Genomic DNA, 22,668 nt, shown 5'->3' with positions numbered 1-22,668 from the left:
ACCATTGGCCTGCCCTACCCCATGTCCCAGGTGGTGACTGAGCAAGGGGACCAGCAGGGTTCAGCTTTGCCCAGCTTAGCCAGCCATTCTTGGCGTAGATGCCAAGAGCAGCTCAGGGCAGACACCTGAAGCCAGGGCCACCAACGTCTGAGGGACCACAAGGTGGGAAAGCAGGTGAGACGTGGAGAACCACCAGCCCACCGCCCCATTCCCAGCAGCCAGAAGCCTCCATCTGCTGACTGGAGCTCTGAGCAGACATCAGTGTGCAGGGGACTTGTTCACATGTCCCCAGAAGCCAGCTGTAGTGATATTTCATTTGTATTTCAATAAATAAAGCTTGTCTGAAGATTAGAAATAAAACAGCTGTCCTGGTCAGCCTTACAGACCAGACAGTGGTGACACACACTTTTAATCCCAGTAGCCACACTAGTTTGCCATAGAAACAGGGCAGTAGTGGTGCACGCCTTTAATCCCAACCTTAGGGAGGATTATAAAATGGGAGGAGACAGCTCTCACAGTCTCATTCTGGAATTCCTTGAGTTGTGATCGCCATTTTGGACTGAGGTAGAGATAAGAGCCAGTGGCTGGCTGTTTTGCTTTTCTGACTTTCAGGTTAGACCCCAATTTCTATCTCTGGGCTTTTTTTAAAACGTGCTACAGCCAGTTGCTCTTCATGGCACTGAAGTCCCAAGATTAGTGTCCCCATCTTCAACCTGGTTTTGAGGCCTGAAACCTTCATAGATGGTCCCAGGGCTGTGCTCTCTTAAGAAAAATGAATCCGTGTGACAAATTCTGCTGTCTTTCTAGAGACAAATGAGGGAAAGATTCAAAGCTTCCAGGCCCAACCTCTAGAAAGTGGGCAGACAAACACAGGTTCAGGGTGCCAGTACCTGCAGTGCTGGGGATCAGTGCAGGATCCTTACATGTGCTGAGCAGGGCTGCTGCTGAACTACTCCCAGTGCCTTGCGATGGCCAGCAATGGTCCCCCTCCATGTTGCCTGCTGGGCCCTAGTCCCTCACCACCTCGTGTGACTGGAATAGCCAGCTTCCTCCTGCTGTAGCGGATGTAACTTGTTTCTGGGATATTTCATGAGTGCCTTTCCTCCCCGGCTTGTTACTGGGGACACAGAAGACCTTTAAGATCCCCAAACTGGAGCTGTGTGGTGTGGAGGCTGGTTCTGTTGTGTCTAGACCCTGCGTGACTCCAAGACCATGTGCTCTGGCTTGGGGTGTGGGGAGTCATAACAGATGTTTCCACTCTGCTATCTGTTCCAGAATGGAGCAAACCGGGGGCAAACCCAAGTTCCGGGAAGCCTGCTGCCCTACACTGAGCCGTAACACGCCCAGCCGGTGGCTGTCTGTCACAGCTCCTGGATGAATCCCGTCTGCATGGTCCCCTTGTACCACTCATCACCAGAAGGGTGATGATATCAAGGAGAAAGGGATAAGATCCTAGCCACACGTTGTCCCCTGAATATTTCCAAAACTGCAACCACATCAGCATACCGTGGGAGCCCCAGCTTAGTCTTCTTTGGTGCTGAGATGGTTGCCCTGCCTGTCCCGCATCACACGGCTATGAGACCCTGGGGTCAGAGACATTCACAAAGTGAAGGCGCTCCCGTCAGAAGGGGGATGAGGAAGAGTGCTCTGGCCTCTGCCTGCTGAGGAGGGGAGCCAGAGCTGCTGTGTAGGTCTGCTCTGCTGCCCATATCACACAAGCAGCCACCATTGTCTGTATGCCTCATCCAGAGGTCCTCCTCCCGTGGGACACAATGGCCTACAGCAGGCTCTTGAGCTCCAGTCCCAGTGAGCACTGTAGAAACACCTCTGGTGGGTGTAGCTGGCCAAGCACACTGTGGGCACTGTAGAAACACCTCTGGTAGGTGTACCCAGCCAAGCATGCTGTGAGCACTGTAGAAACACATCTGGTGGGTGTAGCTGGCCACACATGCTGTGAGCACTGTAGAAACACGTCTGGTGGGTGTAGCCGGTCATGCATGCTGTGAGCACTGTAGAAACACCTCTGGTGGGTGTAGCTGGCCAAGCACACTATGGGCACTGTAGAAACACCTCTGGTGGGTGTAGCTGGTCATGCATACTGTGAGCACAGTAGAAACACCTCTGGTGGGTATACCCGGCCAAGCACACTGTGGGTACTGTAGAAACACCTCTGGTGGGTGTAGCCAGCCAAGCACGCTGTGAGCACTGTAGAAACACCTCTGGTGGGTGTAGCTGGCCAAGCACACTGTGGGCACTGTAGAAACACCTCTAGTGGGCGTAGCTGGCCAAGCACACTCCTGGGAGGGTCTCTCGAATCTGGATGCTTAGCTCTGCCGTGATCCTGGCCCTGCTATAGGACTAGCTCCTATGGCAAGCCACTATGTATTAGGGAACTAGTCAAAGGGTTCCAGCCCCTGCCCAGGGACCAGAGGGACTGTGAGTGGTGGCTTTCTTTCTCCAGTCTCACAGATGAATACAGGAAGGAGCCTGGGGACTTTGCCTCAGCTCCTTTTTATGCCCCCGCCTTTCCTCGCTTGCCCCATTGAACCCTCTTGGGTAGTGGCACGGAGAGAGCCTGGCCTTTAATCGTCCTTTCTGTGTCCCAAGGGTCATGACTGCGGTCTGCAGCTTTGTACAATCTGGTGGTCAGAGACACTTGGCATAGTTCCCCATGCTTGTCCACAGGCCCAGAGGAAGGACAGAAATAGGAATCCTTGTGGGCCCCAAATGACTTCTCAGAGTCAACCAATGGTTTTGTCTTCTTGTCTGTGAAGACACGGAGCACAGGTCCTGACCTCCATGAAGCTCTAGCTGCTGCCGCACACACACTGAGAGTGAGCTGAACTGGCCTCTGCTGCTCCTGGGAGTACTGAAAACCACAGTCCTGGGCCAACGGGACTCGCAGGGGACAACTGAGCACGGGGCCTTCTCCCTGAGGACGGAAGACCCAGCTGGCCTCTTACTGTGCTATTCATAAACATAATGAGAAGCAGCTGTGATGGCAGGCCATGCTCTGGTGGGAAGGGCATATCCAGGCCCAGAGGAGGACAAACCCTGACGGTGCTGCCTGCTCTTAACCCTGCACCCAGCACATACCCAGCTCTGTCTGGAACACCTTGGTTCCACAGGTGGTAAAGAAGACACTGGCAAAGCCAGAGACCCAGGCCCTTCCAAGTCCCAGCCCACATTTGACTTCTGCCAAGAGCCAGCTCTGTGAGCAACAGTATAAAAATGAACGGCGGGCTATTTTATTCCTTGGGGTCACTTAGGAACCCCAGGGCCAGGTGATCTGCTTGGGGTCAGAGTGACCTCACGTGAGTTTGAGGGATAGGGACACCAGAGAGGGGAATTTCTGCCTCTGGCTGACACTCTCTAGGGGCATATGTGGTAAGGGGACGCTAAGGCAGGGCAGCTGGATACAATCCTGACTCCCTGGGATAGCTTCGTGTCATGGGAATCACTGTCTGCATTCCTGTTCCTGAATGTGGTGTGTGTATGTGTGCGTGTGTATCTGTGTGTCTGTGGGGGCGGGGCGCACATGTCCTGAAATCAGCCCTGCCCCACGCCTGGCACCTCCACTGGCACAGACCTCCGCTGACACTGGGGTTTCTTGTTCTCACAGATTCTCTAATGGAAGATAGTATGCCTCTCAGTCAGGGTTAGTTAACCCCACTTTGTACCAATGGGGTACATTGGTCTTCGGGAGAGCCTGAATCAGCCTTGGCCGCCCTGTCCTGTCCACAATTCCCAATCTGTTCTTATCACATCATCCAGGGAATGGAACCCTCAGTTCAATCAGCTCCCCTGTATGAGTCATACCTCAGCCACCATCCTGGCTGGTTGGTGCAACTTCACACTCTCTGCCTGGGCTCAGGATGCACAGGGAAGAGAGGCCCAGGTGAAGAAGTGCTGCCCTACCCAGCCAGCCAGACTTGTGCTCCACTCTGGCAAATGTGGGGGTTCAAAGGGGGCCCAGATGGGGCCCTAACACCAGTAGGCCCAGGGTTGTGGGGGCTAGAAGGGGGCCCAGATGGGGCCCCAACACCAGTAGGCCTAGTGTTGGGCACAGCTACCAAGAACTTGTGACTAGCGGTGACACACAAGTCCCCTCTTGTCCAAATAAAGTGGCATCAGGTTCTCCTTTGGACTCGGGGCGGGAAGAGTCCTGAGGGATCTGTGGGTTGATAACCCACCACACTCCAGGGTCTTCCCAGAGCCCATGGATTACACCTGCTCATCAGCTCCTGAACCTCTCTGGCTGTGGTGAGGAGGTGGAGGAGACCCCCAAACAGCCCTACCCCACTGTCCTGGTGACACTGTCATGCCCAGGTGGAGGAAGCCCTGAGGGGAGAGTAAGAGGTTCTTACAGGAAAAGAATTCATTACATCCAATGGTGTTTTGTTTGCAGGGGTCTCTGGGTCTCTGGGTGGGACTAAGCCACACACTACAAGAGAAGCCCCTGTGTTTGGTGCAGCACTTAGAAGCCAGCTATGGGACAAGGGATTACAGAGTCCTGGTGGAAAAGCCTGGCCACAGAGCCTAGGCTGACTTTGCAGTCATGAGGCGCCCTCTAATGCCTATGCCCCGCTATGACACCTCTCACAGATTAGAGCCCAGCTGCTTCAGGGCTAATGTTCACTCCTGGTTCTCTCAGAGCTTATGCTGGCCTGGTGAGAGACAGGAAGAGCAGAGCCCACCCCTACCTCTAGGCTAAGGTCAGAACTGGCTCTACCCCTCCTACAGGTGATCAGGCAAAGAATAGGTGATCGATATGCGGGCAGATAGGGTTGAGGGCCAGGGACTGCTTTGCCCAGACCTGGTCAAAAGCTGGTGGTGCTGGATGCCAGCAAGTCACCTTCAAGGCTGACTGGCACAAACAGGGTTGCTGGGTAGCTCTTGCCTACACCACAGGCTGCTGCAGGGGTGAGTCTTCACCAGGCCAGTTCCAGGAGAGGTAGTTTATGAACTTCTTGCCATTGAGAGGAGCCCTGGCCTCTGGGCACCGGCAGCTGCAGCGGTGCACAGCCTCAGGTGTAGCTGGTGAGTACTCAGAAGGTGTTGGGAAGGCTGGTGCAGACACACGTGCTCCAGGCTGTGGAGGTCCTGGTCACCCCTGTGGTCGGCCTCCCCAGCCTAGAGAGATACAGCTGTGTTGGTAGTTCTCATCCCGACAACTGGTGCCTTTTGTGCTGTTTGTGTTCCAGGATGCCAGCTCCTCCCAGACCATTCTAATTCTAGCCTAGCCAATCTGTCCTGGACCTGATAGGCCATCTTGTTGTGTGCTCTGTCTCAGTGCTCATAAAACATTGCCCTCTAAGCTGCCTCGTCCTGCTTCCTCTGACCACCCAGCATGCAACAGCTCCAGAACACTGATTTGGTATTATCCCCTGATAATATCAGATTCTTTAATGGTGCCCAGGCTGGGCTGTGGGCTCTTGTGTCACTCCGATGCATTCTAGGAGTTCTTTTAGGGACTCCGTGACACCAGCCCAGGCTTCCTTCCCCTCCTTTCTGAACTACTTGATGTCTTTGAGGAATAGCTCTGGGTACAGTTACCACACACCAGCCCTGAGAGCACCTGAGATTCAAAACATGGCCATCTTTCACTTAAGCACACTTGTCCACAGACTGTGTGGATCCCACCAGCTAAGAGTAGCCCCCACACCGCAGTGATGCTCCCGGTGGATCTGCCTGGAGGACCCTGCCACATGGCGGAGGTGGGAGAGCTATGCATAGAATCTGTTGTCTGCAGGTCTCTTGGTTTTTTGTTGTTTCTTTTGTTCTTCAGTCTTCCAGAGTAAAGGCCCTCTAGCCGAGAGCCTCAGGGTGCTTTGGAGGGTGTGTAAGCTCCTCAATTAAACGAGCTGGCTCTACCCCAGGCCTGGACTCTGCTGTGACAGCCCTCTCAGGCTCTCTCCTCCCCGTTTCTAGCACTGCCTAACTCTGTGAGCCCAGTGTCCACACACTTGCTGGCCAACAATATCCTGATCTCCTTTGTCCCCTGGGGGATGTTTGGCAGGGGCTTGCATGCCAGTTCAGAGTCAGTCCAGGAGCATGGAACCCACATTGTCCTCTGCCGAGGTTCTACAGGGCCTCTGGTTTAGTATCTGGTGCCTTTGGTAAGTAGGAACTCAGGGTCTTAGGACTGGGGCGCCGATAGCAACTCTTTAGAACCCGTGGGATAGAGGTCAAGAAAAGGTGTGCGTTCTACCGCTTGAGGGCGCCACACCGCCCTGGACCTGGTGTGCCACTCAGCGAACCTGCTCATGTAGTCCCCGAGACTGAAGCAGAGTCACTGCCAAACCCTTGGTTCCCAAGAACCTGGCTGTACCTCCAGGGCTGCCCATAGAGGCCTCTTCAGGGCCCAGAGGACCCAGTTTGGAAATCTAGGTGGGCAGGGAGCAGAAGCCATGAGGAGACCTTACCTGGGGCATGGCCTCCGTTCTCTGGACCCTGTGGCCTGATCAGCATGACTCATACTCCTGAGAAGGGCTCTGGGGAGCTGTTGGAAAGACGTAGAGGAAGAGGAGGAGGATGAGGAGGAGAAAGATGAGCAGGGCTCATCCTCATTGCTGTGCTGTATTGTGCCCTGGGCTCTTTCCTGCCGTAACCCCCCTCTCACAGGACTGCCTTAAATGAGGCCGTCTGCTTGTCTGAACTGCCAGCAAGAAAGCCACAAGCTGTCTGTGATTCCACACACACGAGAGGAGCACATAGTCTCAGATAAGCCCATGGTGTCTGGGCTCCATCTGACATACGACATCCTGTCTTCCACAGAGTGGCTCCAGTTAGTGTTAGGAGAGGCAGAAGTTGCTGTTTGTGGGAGCCAAGGAGCCCCCTAAGAGCTGGGGATGGCACCTTCTCAGTGCCTCTCTCTTTTGGGGCCTAGGGAACAGATAGTGGCTCAAGTAACTTCAGACAAGGCCAGCTGCCCTTGTCCAGCTGCCTGGACAAGACTCTGAGAATGTGACTGCAGTGTTCGTGACAGATCTGCCTGGCCCCGAGTGGCTCTGTATGAGATTCTGTGCAGCCCTGAGTGGCCATTCTGGCCTGCAGCCAGGGAACCAGACTAGCAATGTCTATTGCTCACCTCCGCTGTTGGTACCGGTGTCATGGCTGCTGAAGCTGCTCCAGGAACTCCTGGATGGCGTCGTCCCACAGAGACTCTCAGTCCCCGTGGGCTCATCCACGGACATCTCACACGCCCCACGCTGGGCGTGGGCATCGGTTCCTGCTGCGTGGGAGAGGAAGGGACGTTGTCTGCCATCCATGTTGTCCTCGTTGCCCAGGTAATTCCTGCTGCGTGGATCCAGGTCTAACTCCAGTGGGCCACTGATGTAGGATTCCTGGTAGCACTTCTTCTCTGTGCGGAAGACAACGTAAGAGTTGGTGCTGGAGGATGAAATATGCCTCCTGCATTCCTGGACCAACGCTGGTCAGAGTCCCATACCCTGCTGATGGATGTGGAGCAAAGCACACCCCGGGGAGTGACCCCTGCACGCAGCCCGTAGTGACAGTCAGACAAGCATGAATGGAACTGGTCACCAGCAGCCTCCTGGCATCCTCTTGTGGTGGTTCTCGAGGCTGCGACGCCATGCCCTTAGCGGCAGACCCATCCTGAGCAGTCCTGGCTCCCTGTGACCCAGGACAGGACTAGTGGAGAGCAGATCACAGCTGCTGGCTCAAAGGATGCACTGATATAGAATATGCACCCAGCATCCTCAAGGGCCTGCCTCCTAACACCGGCACAGAGGTCCACTCACTCACTGCTCTGAATATGTTCAGGTACACACATATGCACATGCGTGTGCATGCACACACACACACACACACACACACATACACACACACACATGCCTGCCTTTGCAGTGGGCTTCAGTGTGAAGCAAGGCAGGGCAGCACCAAGGCTGCCCTCCCTTCAGGTTGTATCTCTGGCTCTTTGTAGGGCTAAGGATGTGAGGAATAAGATTATATAGAATCATGTACAGAGTGAAGTAACAGACAGATCATCACTGTTTTCTATCCAAACACCTGGGGTGGGGTAGGAGCTGATGACCACCAGCAACGACAGGTGCAATACAAGGTGTGTCCTGGCCGCCAAGCCCGGAACAGCTGGCCAGCCTCAGGACGGGAGTCTCAAGGGTTGATTCTCTGTATTGCAGACCCTAGAGAGGATGTGTGGCCATTAGCTAAGTAACAGGACCAAGCTGGATATCACACCCACCTTCTGTCTCCTCCAGCTGTCGGAGCCACTGCAGCACAGGCTGCAAGCTGAGGTGGAACTGGTGTGTGGCACGAATCATTTGCAGCAGGTAGTGGGAGCGCCAGGCATAGCCCGTGTAGAACAGCTGCTTCTGTGTTGCCGGCAGTCCTTCTGGTTGGATTTCCAGCTTCTTCCCCTGGACACACAGGAAGAGCAGCATGATTTTACAGTCCAGGAAACTGTCCCAGCAGCAGGGGAGAAATACTTCAGTGTCAACCATAAGCCCCAACTGGGCCCTGGCTGACACTTGAAGTTTAGAGAATTGGTGTCCCTATGGAAACAGGTCTCTGGTTACTGTGGCTCAATACTGTCTGTCCCCAGCCCTGAGAAGATAGAGGGATCCTAGGGCAGCCTTTCTTTGTAGGACCTATCTGCCTGTTCAGGATTTGCCTTGAGCCCTGGTCACTGCCCAGAGCCAGCCTGCTCTCCAGTGGAGACAGCTTCAGCAATAAGCAAGGAGGACGGAAGCCGCACAGTGTGTCTCTAAAGAACCATGTTCTCTCTCGTCGTTGCTAAGTGGGAGCTCAGAAGCCAGTGGTGGCCAGAGCTGTGCATATCTCAGAGGCTGAATACCACTGTGGCTGTGCCTCCAGACATGGCTGTGAGGACCAGCAGGGCTGGGTGATGCCCGGCGGTGTGGAAAGGCCACATGGATCCCGATCCTGTTCTGAGAATGAAGTTGCAGGTTCTCCGTTCTCAGGGCCCTTGAGTGTTGTGGATCCTCTCCCGCTTCAGACACCCACCAGAAATGTCACCTTCGAAATGTGTGACCAGGGGAAGTGGAAGAGCGGCTGTGGCGTGGGGTCTGCCTCCTGAAAGATAGAAAGAATGTGGAGGAATGTGGCACCAGAGTGCAGGCTGGGGACCGGGACTGCAGGAGAAGGAGGAGAAAAGAGACAGGGAGGAGCCCTCACCCGAGAGATGTGCACTCCTTGCAGAGTGAGTCCCAGGAGGATGGTAGGGTGATCATCCTTCTTCTCCTAAAAGGACACAGGTCAGAGGTTAAAGCTCTGGCCCTGGGGCAGGTGGAAGGAGGTCTGTCTGACAGGCTAGAGGCCCCACAAATGCGGAGCTCTGTTCAGGCTCCTCTTGTCGTTCTACATAAGCCCAAGCCACCACGCAGCCCTCCCAGGGTACAGGCGTGGTATGCTCCGTAGGTGTTTGAATCTTGTTAACCCCATAGACGAAATTCTGCTCTTCGTGCCCCCTGTGGGGGGCTATCCTATCCCCAGAGAACAGATGCCATGCTAAGTTCAGGCAGTGAATGAGGGGGTGGTCAGAGTGGCCAGGCACACCAGCCCACTGCTAGACCAGACCAGATAGCAGAAGCTGAGCAAGCTGGGTTTAACAGAAGTCAAACACCAGAGAAAGCCAGCATGCCAGCTCCAGGACAGCTACCTGATGTGGGATTCCCCTCTGTATGCTGTGATTTCCATTAATGAATAAAGAAACTGATTTGGGCCTATAGAAGGACAGAACTTAGCTAGGTGGGGAAAACTAAACTGAATGCTGGGAGAAAGAAGGCTGGTGTCAGAGAGAAGCCATGGAGCTGCTGGCAGAGACAGACATGCTGAAACTTTGCTGGTAGGCCATGACCTTGTGGTGATGCACAGATTAATGGAGATGGGTTAAATTAAGATGTAAGAGTTAGCCAATAAGAAGCTAGAGCTAATGGACCAAGAGGTGATTTAAATAATATTATTTCTGTGTGATTATTTCAGGTCTGAGCTGCCGGGTGGCCGGGGAAACAAACAAGCGGCCTCCTTACAACAGCGACCAAGTAACCCTCCAACTCATCACTCATCCAAGGACAGTCCTGCCTACAATACCCTGGAATCTTAGTCACATTGTCAGACGTGGGAGAAACACCTACCCCTGCCCCAGGTTCCTCCCACCCCTGATACAATGGGGAAGACCTTGTACAGCCTGAAGAAGTGGACAGGAACGTCCTCGAGTCGGCAGGCATCCCTGATGAAGCGGACTATGGCCTCCTTGGGGCTCAGGCCCCGCTGTTCACGGTGCATGCGAGGCACATGCCTGAGGATGTAGTCAGGTCCCCTGTTGTTGATAATCTGAGGGCAGAGCCACCACTATCTCAGACCTCAGCCTGCCCTTTCTCTGTGCGATGCCCCTAAATCTTTGGTCCTGATCCCTTCTCCTGTGTAACCCTGATGCTAATAAGGACCACAGAAACAGCCCTCCTTAGAGGTTTTTGGGGGCATATTTCACCCCAAAAGCTGCAACTCTTGGGGAACTCCCCAGTGAGGAAGCCATGGCTGAAACCAAAAGGCTCAGGCTCCAGTGAGGGACAGAAGGGTGTGTGGGCTAAGGGAGGCTTTGAGTAAAGTTGCCTCCAACCTGGCCTTGGAGATAGCTCTGCAAGGCAGGTACATGGGGCCTAAGGCCCAGAGGATGGAAAAGGAGAAGGGGTGTGGGCGTGGGAGGGCCAATGGGAGAGAGTGTGCGGGGCCCACAGTCCCCAGAACCGTTTGCTCAGCTTGGCGGTGAAGCTAGGATTTTATACTCAAAGGAGCGGTACCTCGTGCTCACTTCTCCTAGGACACAGGTGAGGAGACTGAGGCACAGAGGGGTCCTCAGGTTGGTTTGTCCTTACACAGGCTGGGTGGGCTAAGGCAGTGCAGAGATGGTGAGCTGGCTGACTTCTGCACAACCAAAGGCATAGCCTGCCCTGGCCACGGCTCCTACACTGTGTTGCCAGCCTTCACAGTGCCATTGCTGGGTAGGCGAGCCCCCTTGGGCTTGAGTCCCTCTGTTTCCATGCCCAAGTCCCTCCCTAGTCCCTCCCCCTCCCCCTGCCCATCCCAAGGAGGGTGCCACACGGCCTTACCCACTGAGGGAAGTAGGCGTGGGGCTCGAAGTACTTGCCCACGTGAACCGTCTCCTGGTGGTTTCCCAGGTCAGCCTGCAGCCCGCAGGCAGCCAGAAGAAAGTAGGCCTCTTCTCTGTGCTTGCACCTGGACCTCAGGACCTGCTCCTTCAGGTGGCAGTAGTACAGGCGCCGGGCTGTCTTGTCACTGGAAGGCAGCAGGGCAGAAGGATCAGGAAGAGTGAATCCTCCCATTGCAGCTGGCCTTATACCTCCCCAGGCCTGGATTCCTAGTCCACAGGCCTCTGAGGACTCTTGGTGGCCACTTCCTAGTCTGTTCATACACGAGGACATCTCCTGTTACAAGGTCCTTAGTGAGACAGGGGTGAAGCCAGGGGCAAGGACAAGGTCTGTCCCTATGGGTGTGGCCCTCCAGCAGCTGAGATCCAGGAGCATGTGGTGCCATTTGAGGGAGGTCCTGAGTCTCTGGCACGAGGGCAAACTCATGCCACCGACTTGCCTCCCAGTCAGCCAGTCTGTCCAGTACCATCAGCTAACCCAAAGCAGTGCAAACCTCCTGAGGACTCTCCTATATCTTTTAATATAGCAACCTGGCTGGCCACTGCAGTACAGAGACCATGCATCAGCCTCTGGTTTTCCCTGCTAAGATATCACTAGAACGCTCCACATGGCCACACATTCCCATTCTCTAGAACCTCCTTCAGTTAGTATGCTCCAGAATGGAGTCTTCTATAGTCACATACCTCTGACCCCAGAATCTTCCATGACCCCATTCACCATTTCTGGGCACCAGCAGCAGATTTGCACTTGCCAAAGGCCATCCCAAGAACACCCAAGCCCTGCTGATAACTTCCCAGAGCTCTGCTTGGAGAGAATCTAGTTCTTCGATGACACCCATCAGGCACTGAGGCAGCCCACTAATGGCAGTGGATCTACCTCTTGCAAAGCAAGAACCTTCCAGTTCTCTCTCACCCTTCCCAGGACCCTCCCTGCCCAAGTAGACTTGGGACACCTGGCAGGAAGCACAATTCCCATTTAAAGTTCAACTCTGAGACTCAGCTACAGCCACCAGATGGAGACACCTGCCTGGCTTCGAAGGGATCGCATCCTTATGAAAGGACCTTTCTTTTTCAGAGCACACTGGAAGACACTTGCCTATCTTGTGGCTTGTATTTCCCTTCCCGGGCAGTCTTTGTCGGCAGCGTAGTTACCTGATCGCCCTCCCGTTCTCCACGTGGAACTGCACTCTGAAGAAGATGATAAAGGGCGCCCTGGATATCTGACCCCTCTGTCGGAAGAACAAAGAAAAAGGCAGGAGCCTGAAAAGAAGCCCCAGTGAGGCATGCACAACCGGGGAGCTTCCACAGGCCTACCTGGGGACACCTCATACCCAAGACTTAGTGGTTGTGATAGTTAATTGTATTGTTTTATCTTATTTTTCTTTAAAGGGGAAAACTCCAAGGGCAGCTACAGGCATCACACTGAGGACATGGGACTGGCGATCCACCCACCCTCAACTCTTAGGACGTAAGTGGCAGGACTTGAGGTCAGTGCAAGCAGACAAGAGGACAACTCTGGACAAACAGGTGACCCTGCAGGGACAAAGAATGGGCCTGACCCAGCACCTGCCCCTCCCAAACCCGAGAGCCCTCCTAGTCACTGGCCACAGTGATGGCCCTGGCTCTTTCCTTCTCCCTCCGCTTACTCTGTGTGGCTCCATCTTCCAGTCCTTTGAGAAGCATTTACTGAGCTTTTCCTTCAAATCCAGGAACACGTACTCATTGTCTGGAAGAGAGAAGTCCAGGGCAGAGAAGACACTCTCATTCTTCCCGGGGATCCCATCAGGCAAGAGCTGAGCCCTGCAGGAGCAAGTCTGTCTGTGGGCTTAGAGCTTTGCATGCAGCTGGGTCAGCACAGCTGCCTCTGAGGCTGAGCACTGAGATTAGACACCGCAGGGAAGAGGGGCCGTCTCAGGCTGTGGCAATGGCAAGCATCCTCCCAGGGCAGAGCTATCTGGGCTGGTCTTCACTGTGGGGAGAGCATGCCGACAGTGTCTGCAGACCTAATCATCCACAGGGCTACCTGTGACCCGTCACCCAAACTGACCAGCGTGGGTGACCCAAGCCATGCTTGCTGGCAGGGCTGCCCTGAGAAAAGGTTACTGGAGGTGTCTGTGGCTAGAACAAGCTTTCCTATGTTTCTGGAGAAACCTATTGTCTCTTGCCTGTCTAAGCTGGAAAGCATGAACAAGGGCCCTAGAGAAGAATGTGGAGCCCCAAGAGCTTGTCTCTGCCGTTCTCATTCTCACAGACTTGGTGCCCAGAATGAGGTAACGCCTTAGAGCAGACTCAAGAGAGAAGTGACCGTCTGGGAAGCACTGAGAAGCAGGCACCCTGGCATTGTGGACCTGGTGAGAGCCGTATGATCAGGTCCAGAGTTGTGGCTTGTTGTTATCAGGTAAGGCACATTTCATGGTCATCCACTCCCACGCTCCGGCTCAGCGGCCGCCTGGCAGACATGCCTGGGGGTGCTAGAGCCCACATAGACGAGAGGCTGGGGGATTAGAAAGTGCACAGGAGGCAACTGCAGGGCTAACACAAGGGAGCGGGCCCATCCATTAAGATGTCTTTCTGAACCAGCCAGCCTTGCTGTGGGTCTGGAAAGGCAGAGTGCTGAATGAGTTTTCAGAGTCACCAGCAGTCAGTACTGTTCCCGCTATGGAAGGCCCTGCACTCCTCCCCCACCCCAGGCCTCAGCTGGGGTAGGCAGAGATGAGGCTTCCTGAAGCCATCACCTGTAGGAGCTCATCAGGGGGATTCAAGGATAAGCAGGGCTCTGCCAGACTGAGACTCGCCAAGACACAGAGGGACAAGGGGAAGACACAGGAAGGAGGCTGTCACAGGCCGCAGAGAAGTCACGAAGGATCCAGCTCTGATCACCTTGACTTCCAGTTCTCAAGGCTGTGGGTCACAAATGTACGCAGTGGCCCAATTAGAACAGTATCCACCCACTGCCTAGGGCTCTCGGGAAGTGTCAGGCCCAGACTCCACGTCCTTCCTGTGCCCTCAAACCTGGTCACTTAGCTCCAAGGCCCTGGACCCCAACACAAACTGTCCACACTTTGGGCTTTGGGAGACCCAGGACTTTGACCAGATAACTTTCTTATCTGGTCTGCCCGACCTTCCTGTGTTCAAGAAGTTCCTCAGTGTGAGGCATCCTCAGGCAGGAGAATGCAATGGAAGAAAACTCAGGGTTGAGAAGAAGGGAGATTTCCAGCCAGCACACACTGAATGTCACTAGGAGTCTCAGGCTAATGGGTTGTACACTGTACGGTGTGAACCTCCAATCTGGAAAATAGGGATGAGGAGGCCGGAAATGGATCCGAGCTTCTGGGGTGGGGAGAGGGATGAGGACACGGAGCCCAAGGACTGGCGCAGTGGCACTGCCAGACGGTGCTGTGAGTTCCCCAGACCTAGAGTGTGCCCCGTCTGCCCTGGACTCTAGTGATGCTGCTGGTCACTGTAAGATCAGGCGATGTGAAAAATCTCCTGTCTTCTAGATGATGTGGCTAGGGTAGGTGGCTGGAACTTTCGCCACATGGGAAATTTTGTATGTTCTGTTCAGTTTTGCCACGAAACTAAAGCTGTTCTAAACAATGAAATCGTAAGGCTGGGGCTGTAGCTCAGTGGCAGAGTGCTTGCCTCACTCACGTAAGGTCCTCGGTTCAATTCCCAGGACCACCAAAATACAATCTTGTCGGCCTCCACGTGATAGAGCAGGGTGGGCAGTGGTCCCCAAGGGGACTCTTGCCCAGGGGTCCATGATTCAGTGATGGAAAAGCCTGCTGCTTCTCCCACTCCCTATATCCAGCACCAGGAGAGGCCTGGGTAAACATCTTTAACTCAGAGCCTATTGCAAGGACAGCCCCATGAGGGTGGCAGGGGTCTACAAAGTCCAGGCGAGCAGAGGCCACAACACACCTAGGGTGGTACCCCTGTGGAGAACTGTTTTTCTTACAACTCTCTTGGACATGGCAGGCTGAGAGCTCTATGTACAGCCTGATCCAGGAATATGACCATAGTCCAGATTCAATAAAATTCCTAGCTGGCTGCTTGCTGTGACCTGGGGCCCCTGTGGAGGAGAAAGAGCTGGGCCTTGCAGCCAGCAGCTCCCCAAACAATGGCTGACACTGGAGTGGCATACTTGGCTCAGCTGGCAGCTTTCTGCTCTCTTCAGGACCCTAGGTGAGCTCAGAGCCTGTCACCTTTTGTTCAGTTCAGAGGAAGGGAACCCCAGGTTCTTTCCTTGTCTGTGTCCTGACCCCTTGTTCCCTGACATCACACATGGAAGGAGATAGATGGTAAGGCTGGCTGGCAGGAGCTGAACCCCTCCCATGAGGAGTGTCCCTGCTGGGAGAAGGCACAGCATGAGCAAACACTAACTCCCAGTCCCAGCAAGCCCCAAGGTATGCTCCCTGGCTTCCTCAGCTGGTACCCAGCTGGGCTACTCCACCTTGCAGCCCTTCAGGCCTCTCAACTAGAATAGAGCTGGACTTAGAACCCATGGCCTCCTGCAGCTGCTCCCTGATTACCTAAGCCCACTTTCTAGGTGTGACTGCACAGCTGTCAAAGTCCTAATGTGTGAACAGCTCCCGGTATTGACGCTGAGCCTCAGCAGGAAGACAAAGGTCTTAGAACATGTGGCCTAGTCTCGGTCACACCATGGGCTTTGGCCTTGCACGCTAGATACCAGTTACTGGTAGCTTGGTATCTCATGACCCCAGAAGACTAATTAATCTCTAGGGAAACTGAATTCTGGGTGTTCAGGGAGAAGTACCTCACCCCATCCAGACAGCGCCCCACTGACCAGCACAGGGCTATCCACTGCAGCTGCTGCAGTCGCCTTCTCTGGGGACTCTACCTAGCGCCTCCTACGGCTTCACCCTCATCACTCCTCACCACTTCACCTTTTCTTCTAGGCTTTTCGGGGGCCTGAGGGACTGCAGGCAGGACATAGAGTCATGTCCCAGCTGCCCTCTCTAGAGCAGCATCCTGGAAAAGCCTTTTGACCAAGGATCATCTCCCCTAAGAGGAGCTTAAGAAAGTGTCCGTCACATCCCACAGGAGCTGTGTGGCCCTTGAGCACCAACGGAAAAAGCAGTGCCAGCACAGAGACTAGAATACAGAGAGCAGACAGCAGGCAGATCTGGATAGAGCTGCTTCCGGAGACAGTGTGATGCAGGTGAGGGATGCTGTCCCCCGCCCAGACATGGTCACTTCCACACTGCCTTCCACGGCCTGCCCAAGCTCCCCACTTCCCCACTTCCTCCTGGCCCTTCTCTGCTGGGTTGGAGGTCCTTGGTCTCCTGCCCAATTTGGTTCTTATATTCACGAGCATGTGAATGTACAGACGTGTGAGGTGAGTGCATGCTTAAGCACAAGTGAGTATGCCCGTGTACTAATGTATGGACGTGTACTGTGTGTATAATTATACATGTATGTGTAGCATGCAAGTATGGGCATGTGTGTTTGAATGTGAATGGTATAACTGCATGTGCATGAATGTATGAGGGAGTACATGGTTTAACTGTATGTGTGTGAGACTATATGGCATGCGTTATGCATATAGGTGTGGTGGGTGCTTGTGTTATGTGTATGATCAATATTTATATGCACTTCTTGTTTGTGGCATGTGAGTTTGTGTGTATGTGTGCACACGTGCTTTGTACTTGTGTGAGTAGTATGTACATTTTGTGGTGCATGTGTACAAGTGTCCATGCATGTGTGTACATAGCCTTATTGGTTTATCTGTGGGCAGAGTCTGTGGCAAGGCAGATACTCCTGAATTCCATGGCCCCCTCCCCCCTTTTTTTGGCCCTGGGCAGCCTGTGTTGGGGTTGCCAAGAAATGCTTACTTCTGATGATGCTGAGGCCAAAAATGTGGGCTTCTCGAATGTGTGCCATATCACACACCTGCCGGAAGAGCTCTTGCCCTGTGGCTGTGACCTGGAATAAAGGAGGGGTGTAAGCCAAATGCAGAACTTCCTCATAAGACCCTGGACTGGCAGGGACGCTGAGTCAGGGAGGGAGCAGTATCATCTGCTTAGGCAGGGGATGGAGCCAGGGACCAGGGCCTGGGCCATCCACTTGTTTCCAAGGCACAAATTTAAACATTGTTCCCCAAAGAGAACAGCCTAAGGATGTGTTCCAACCCAGAGAGGAGATGCCCTCTTTCTTTAGGGGCACTCTGGAGCTATGGGAATTTCCCTGTGAGATAGATTTGATTTTAAAAACTCCCTTGGAAAGGTACTGTAGAGGCCCTGGTTGTGGGCAGAGGGTGAAACCTAGCAAGTATCCATCTTGGTAATCTCTGGTCACCTCCTGGAATGTCAGTACCCCTCTCGGTACCCGCACAGTGCTGCCACCTGGCATGGGAGGGAATCCCATAAGACCAGTGACCTCGCCATAGCATTTGCTGACTTCCAGGTAGAGCGAGGGTTCCTCTCTGCAGATAGCAAGTCCCTGTCCCTGGGGCTGAAGAGGCCTAACTGAGGGTAACACAACTCGTGCCCACAGTATCTGGGTAGAGGGATGGCAAGCCAAGAGAGAAGGAAAGACAGGGAGGAAGCTGTTTGGCCTGGGAAAGAGGGTGTGCCCCGTGATAGTTGTGTCTTTGATTACAGGACAGTGGAGATGAAGACAGAAGCTGGAGATGTGTCAAAATCTAAAGTGTGGCCGGGGCAAAGGGCTAGAGGATCTAGTCACGTTCAGAACCCTCGGGAGCTGCCAAATTCTTTCCTATGTAGTCACCAGCCTGGATAATGGGAGGTCAGCCAGGTCCCACGTAAAAAACTCAGCTCATGGAAGCTCCAGACACTACGAGGGACAGGGAAGCCCATGACACTGGCTATGGAGGGGGAAACATACAACCCAGCACCCCATGGAGACCAGGGAAGCCAAGATGCTAGCCTCTAGGTAACTGGTAAGGTCGGTGCTTATTATAGCTCAGTGGTGTCCTTCATAGTAACGTGAGGTCCGTGTATTCTTGTACCTGGGGCTTTCTATACATGATCCTTGCTGCCACCCTTCCCTCTAGACACACAGCCTCCATGGTCCACCCAACAACCCTCTAGGGGCCCCACCTGTCCTCCCTGATCCCTCTGGATACAGAACCCCCACTGTCTCTCTGCTTACCTCCACGGACAGCCGCAGTTCTTCCCAGGTAGGCAGTAGTACTAGGATGTCTCTGAGCTCTGAGCTCATCTCAGGGTCCCAGGTTGTGGTTTCTGTTGGGAGGTACACAAGGGCTCTCTTAGAACTAGGCGTTGTCTACTGCTTCCTGCAGAAGACAGTGAACTAGAGACTGGACAGTCCCGAGCTTCCCGCTCGGGCGGCACCAGTGTACTGGTCCTCCCATCTCCTCCCCTGTCATCAGTGCGAGTGGGTGTTGTCACCTCCCATATGCGGCTGCACGGTCTGCAGGCCCTGTTGAGACTGACTGGGAAAGACCGGGAACTCAGAGACAGCAGGGACAAAGGTCAGGGCTGTGGTTCTGGGTGTGTAGAGGCCGCTGGAATGCAGGCCAGCAATAGCATGACTCTCAGGCAGGATGCAAAGCCGGGAGCACTGTGTGCCCTGACAGGAAGTGATGGAGCCCTGATTCCCAGGAGATGCTCCTTCAGCTCCTCGGAGGATGGCAGGACCACACAGAGGCCAGAACCATGACATTCGTTCCTTCTGCAACAGGTGGTTAAGAAGAAGTAGGCCATGTGACCACAGTGGACGGGCACTACGAAGTCACAGCTGTATGGCCGAGCAGGACACCAGCTACCAGCCAAGATGAGCAAACACCTGGAATTTCTAAGGATCAGCTCTGAGCAGGGGCAGGTCATTCAGCTCCAGAGTCTTTCCTGTCCTACTTGGGGACAGCATCAGAGAAGCCCTGCTTCACTACAGGCTCTGAACAGGCAGGGACTAGTGCCAGGAATGAGTTTAGCTGGGACAGTCTGACCCTCCTGCCAACCCTCCCCACTCAGGCTGAGGTCTTGCTCCTTGCTGTACCATGTTATATAGACTTCCTGGATGCTTGTGGCCAGCTCTCTTCCTCATCAGGTAAAGTCAGTGTCTGTCACTTTGAGATAATAGAAACATTCCCAGGACATGGATCTAGGCTCTCAACACTGCATCACAATGCTGTGTTCCTAGATCCTGTTTACTCTCTGAACAGGGCTCTTTCCCAAAGGCAGGGCTCACCCCAATACAGCAGTGAAGTACACTCTGGCTATTCTTCCAGCTATGCCTGCAGCCAGGAGGGGAACACTGGCAGCACCTCTGCCACCTGCAGCACCCAGGGATCCTAGGAGGGCAGCTAGAGTCATCCTGGAGCCAGGGCTGGATGCAGTGGCCAGTACTGGGCCAGGCAGAGTGATGGTCAGTAGTCAGGGCCCTGAGGCTGATGCATTACAGGTAACACTTGGCAAACGCCTGCAATGCCACCTTCCTGCCTCTGTTGCCAGATGTCCTGGTTTGGACACAGAGGACCCTGAGATGCACCATTCCCCAGTGTGGCTGGCTTCCTGGTCACTTGCAAAGAAGCCAGAGTTAGGGGAGGAGCATAGGGCTGGAAGCACGGAGCAGCTCATTCCAGCCTGGCAACGCGTGTGCCCTCCCTACATCCTCTAGTGTCCTCCCCAGCGCTGGACTTCACTCTGTCAATGCAGAGGGCAGATTCTCAGCATTCTCTTCATCCAGTTATGAGTGTAAACATTCCCTGCATTGAGCCTAAACTGCTGTGCTCCCCAAACAGAAGGAATAACACACAGCGAGCCAGCTGCTCCTATGCTGGCTCCTTGACCCTGATGGCCAGAGGATGGTGCTGCAGGAGCTTACAGAGAGATGGACCTGTCTGAGTGACCCCATGTTTGCCACCTGCAAGGCATGTGCTTTAAACTCTGTCAAACCGGAGTCTTCAGACGAGATCAGCTATGTCGAATAGTGTGGCCATAGACCATTCTTGCAAATATACATGCTGCCTAAACAGACATCCACCTGTCCACTGTGTCCATGAAGGCCACCTGCTATTCCCCTGCTCCCCATCCTGGGAATTTACATAGTAAACACATTTGGGGCCAAGGCTGGTTAGCTCCAGGGTTGGAGGGTAGGGGTAGGGAGTTTCCAGCCTAAGACTGATACTGCTTGGGGACTTGATGTGGGCCCATGAGCTGTCAGAGGGTGCTGGAGTCCCTAGGTCTCATGCACTTATTCCTCAGCTGTAGACATGAGGGACTCAGCGTGTGTCCCAGCCCGAGACACAGTCATTTGTGAGCCCTAATGTTGCTTTTAGAAAAGTCCTCTCTGTGTCACACATTCGGGTTCCTCCCAATGACTACGCAGGCAGCTGAGAGCTATCCTCTGGAGGCCAATTGTTGAGTGTTTGTCATGGGTGTGCTTAGCAGGTCTGCCAGGTATACTGACTGGCATCAACTCTGCTGGGCAGACTTCTGCTTGTGAGTTGTGACGATGTCCCTAAGCCTCTCTCCACGAGGGAGGATGTCTTTTGGGAAGAACAGTTTAGGATCACTCAAAGCAGCTTAGCCTCCCAGATGAGCCTGAAACCCTTGGCTGAGATGGAAGAGCCCTGTGGCAAGAGACCACACCATGGGGGGGGGGGGGCTTACCGTCATGCTGGTCTTTACTCATTTCTCATCAGAAGAGTCATCTGGACTCCCTGCCCTTCCTCCTCAGCCTGGGACGCACACCCCACACTCCCAGCATGCACTTGGCCTCTCCTTACATCACATTAGCACGCAATGAGTTCACGCACTCATTTTCCCCCTGTTCAGCGAGCAAAGCCTCACAGCTAGGAGATGTTCTACAGTGCCAACCTCATCTCCTGAGTATGGTATTCATTTTCTCGCTCATTGTGCATGCTGGTGTACTCACCACTATGGGAGCCCACCCCAGCAGTAGGCAGAAACACTCTTGAATAAAGGGACTTAGTCACAGACCACTATGAATTGTGCCATTAGATTGGTTGTGCATTTTTACCACTCAAAATAATCCCACCTATGAGCTCTGCCCAAGTAAACCTGACAAAGTGAGTGTGTTTACTCACGCCTCACGGCCCAGGCAAAGCAAGTGTGGTCACTCATGCCTCATGCCCCAGACAAAGCGAGTGTGGTCACGTACGCCTCGCACCCCAGACAAAGCAAGTGTGGTCACGCACGCCTCGCACCCCAGACAAAGCGAGTGTGGTTACACATGCCTCACACCCCAGCTCTTTGGAAGCAGGTCCAAGAAGACTGTAAGTTCAAAAATCAGCCTGAGCAACAGTGTGAGAGATGTACCCCCACCTCAGAGAAAGAAAGGGTAGGACACAGGGGTTGAGCTCATGGATTCTTGTTTATTTATTATCGTGTGTGTGTGTGTGTGTGTGTGTGTGTGTGTGTGTGGTGTTTTCATGTGTGTGGAAGCCAGAGGACAATTTGGTGAAGTCCGCTTTCTCTTCCACCTTTATACAGGTTTGTGGGGATCACAGGCTGTTAGGAACATCCCCCATGGGCTCATGTCCCTACTTGGTGTTACTTTTGGGAGAGATTATGGAGCTTTTAGGACACGGAGCTTCGCTGGAGGAAGTATGTGTGTGGGCTGGCTTTGAGGGTTTGTAGTGTAGCCCCATTTCCTGCTTGTTCTCCCTGTTTCCTGGGTGTAGGAATATGATCAGCTTCGGACATAGCATCCTGTTTCTGCTGCCACCCATGCCTCCCCAAACAATATGGCCATCTTGAGGTTTGAAATAAGCAAAAATCAACTTTCTTAAGTTGCCTTTGGACATAGTAGTTTATCACTGTGCAGAAAGTAATGCGGAAGTTAGGTATGTGGATTGTTTAGTTTTTATTATCCCGTGCGTGTGTGCGCGTTTGTGCGTGCGCATGTATGTGTGTGTGCGTGTGCATGCGCATGTGTACATGACATGTATAATAACTTGTGCTCACATGTGTGTGTGTGTGTGCATCTCTGTGTGTGGATATGTGTGCGTGCTCATGTGCTCATGACATGTATCATAACGTGTGTGCAGGCCAGAGGACATTCTTGTAGAATGATACTTCTACCATTATATGGGCCAGGGGATTGAACTCAGGTTTCTGGTTTTATGTGACATTTTTACCCACTGAGCCATCCCACCAACCCAAGTACATGAATATGAAGCTTCACTTTGGGGCTTTTGTCCTGGCTCTGCCACTTTCTGCATATGTGTCCTCTCTGCCTCAGTTTCTCTATCTGTAAAATGGCGGTGTTAATAGTGTGATTTTTACAGAGATGTCTAAAGATTAACTAAGTCAGTCAGTGGTAGTGCGTGCCTTTAATCCCAGCACTTGGGAGGCAGAGGCAGGCAGATCTCTGTGAGTTCGAGGCCAGCTTGGTCTACAGAGTGAGTTCCAGGACAGCTAGGGCTGTTACACAGAGAAAACCTGTCTCAAAAAACCAGAAAGAAAAAAAATGATTAATTGAAATATTTGTAAAAGACTTTGAAACTGCCTGGGAAGCAAGAGCTGCCT

The 22,668-nt window shown here is 53.5% G+C and overlaps 1 protein-coding gene across 1 annotated transcript; it reads right to left on the bottom strand.

Moving 5' to 3' along the window:
• Window positions 1-4,900: 4,900 nt before the first annotated feature.
• Frmd1 (FERM domain containing 1) lies at window positions 4,901-18,340 on the bottom strand. Its single transcript, XM_042055517.1, has 11 exons — window positions 18,305-18,340; window positions 17,026-17,116; window positions 12,817-12,896; window positions 12,323-12,399; window positions 11,112-11,298; window positions 10,180-10,335; window positions 9,178-9,243; window positions 9,007-9,075; window positions 8,225-8,399; window positions 7,091-7,363; window positions 4,901-5,067 (listed from the first exon to the last, which is right to left on the bottom strand). The coding sequence occupies exons 2-11, from the start codon at window positions 17,072-17,074 to the stop codon at window positions 4,901-4,903; spliced, it is 1,299 nt and encodes a 432-aa protein (XP_041911451.1). The 5' UTR covers window positions 17,075-17,116; window positions 18,305-18,340.
• Between the last annotated feature and the right edge of the window lie 4,328 nt (window positions 18,341-22,668).

Source organism: Arvicola amphibius, chromosome 8 (genome assembly GCF_903992535.2).
Source record: "Arvicola amphibius chromosome 8, mArvAmp1.2, whole genome shotgun sequence".
Classification (NCBI taxonomy): Eukaryota; Metazoa; Chordata; class Mammalia; order Rodentia; family Cricetidae; genus Arvicola; species Arvicola amphibius.
This window is presented reverse-complemented; position numbering and strand designations above follow the sequence as displayed.

Coding starts and splice junctions, on each gene's coding strand:
- Frmd1 (XM_042055517.1), bottom strand. CDS start 17,074: ATGGCACACATTCGAGAAGCCCACATTTTTGGCCTCAGCATCATCAGA. Junction 12,897..17,025: donor TGGCCTCAGCATCATCAGAA/GTAAGCATTTCT, acceptor TCTCTCTTCCAG/ACAATGAGTACGTGTTCCTG. Junction 9,244..10,179: donor ACTTCTTCAGGCTGTACAAG/GTCTTCCCCATT, acceptor GTGTCCTTTTAG/GAGAAGAAGGATGATCACCC.